We start from the raw sequence: 1223 nt of genomic DNA on the forward strand, positions 1-1223 counted from the left end.
CCCCCCCCCCCCCAGCCAGGAGCTCCGGAGCGGCGGCAGCGCCGATCTTCGCCGAGGGCGAGGCCTGCCGAGCAGCCTGGCAGAAGGCAGCGGCTGGCTACGATGCTCCCGATGCCCACCTGGAGATCCTGGGCAAGCCGGTGATGGAGCGCTGGGAGACTCCCTACATGCACTCCCTCGCGAATGTGGCTGCCTCCAAGGGTAACAGGGACCCCTCCCCCGGGGTCGGGGATGTGCCCTGGAGTGCAGCTGAGACAGGGGGAGTGGGCAGCACCCCTGAGAGAGAGTAATGTTGTGCTGGGGCACCCCAGTGGATGTGCTCCCCACGCAGTGGTGATGGCAGCAGGGCTGTGGTGGCACTTGTGTGCTCGTGTCAGGGTGACACGTTCCCAAAGGGAATGGGGAGCAGGAAGGAGTGCAGACACCTCCCATACAGGACCTGCTGCTTTTGGGGCTGTTTCCCACGTGGTGGTGGTGGGAGGGTTTGGCAGTGCCACTGTAGGACATTGCGTGTCCCTGCTGTGGTCACCTGGAGGGGTTTGGTGGGGGCAAAGAGCCACTGTGGGGGGCAGCAGGTGATGGGGACACAGGGCTGCTCCCATTTCTCCCCCCAGTGCCATGTACTTCCAACCCTCTCAAAAAAAGCTCAATTCAGGGAAATATTAGGGCAGGATTTGGGTCTGCGGGGCTTGGAAGAAGAGAACCTGCAGGGCTCTGTGTGTGCTGGGTGTCCCTGGGGAGGCACAGCCCTCCAACTGCCCCCTGCCCGCAGGGGGCCGCGTGCTGGAGGTGGGATTTGGCATGGCCATCGCTGCCACCAAGGTGCAGCAGCTGGACATCGAGGAGCACTGGATCATCGAGTGCAACGAGGGCGTCTTCCAGCGCCTGCAGCAGTGGGCAAAGACGCAGCCACACAAGGTCAGGGTGTGCTCTGTGAGGGTTTGGGGCCAGGGGGTGCCTCCTCCAACCCACAGCTCACCCCTCTGCCCCTCTGCCCACAGGTGGTGCCTCTGAAGGGGCTGTGGGAGGACGTGGTGCCAGCGCTGCCCGATGGGCACTTTAGTGGTGAGACATTGCCAGTGGGACTGGGAAGGGGCAGCTGGGGGGTCCACATGGTGGGGTGGGGTTTCCACAACAGGATAGGGGTCCCTATGGCAGAGTGGGGGTCCCTACAGCAGAGTGAGAATGCCCATAGCAGGGTGGGGGTCCCTGTGGCAGGGTAG

General features: G+C 63.9%; 1 protein-coding gene across 1 annotated transcript in view; it reads left to right on the forward strand.

The window, feature by feature from the left end:
* Positions 1-15: 15 nt before the first annotated feature.
* Positions 16-1223, forward strand: part of GAMT (guanidinoacetate N-methyltransferase) — a gene marked incomplete at its 5' end in the record, with an annotated part of 2227 nt that continues 1019 nt past the window's right edge. Inside the window, 3 exons of the mRNA XM_009075853.1 lie at positions 16-201; positions 773-918; positions 1002-1065. Coding sequence (XP_009074101.1) covers positions 16-201; positions 773-918; positions 1002-1065 — 396 coding nt within the window. The remainder of the gene's footprint in view (positions 202-772; positions 919-1001; positions 1066-1223) is intronic.

This window comes from Acanthisitta chloris, unplaced genomic scaffold (assembly GCF_000695815.1).
Source record: "Acanthisitta chloris isolate BGI_N310 unplaced genomic scaffold, ASM69581v1 scaffold24575, whole genome shotgun sequence".
Taxonomy (NCBI): Eukaryota; Metazoa; Chordata; class Aves; order Passeriformes; family Acanthisittidae; genus Acanthisitta; species Acanthisitta chloris.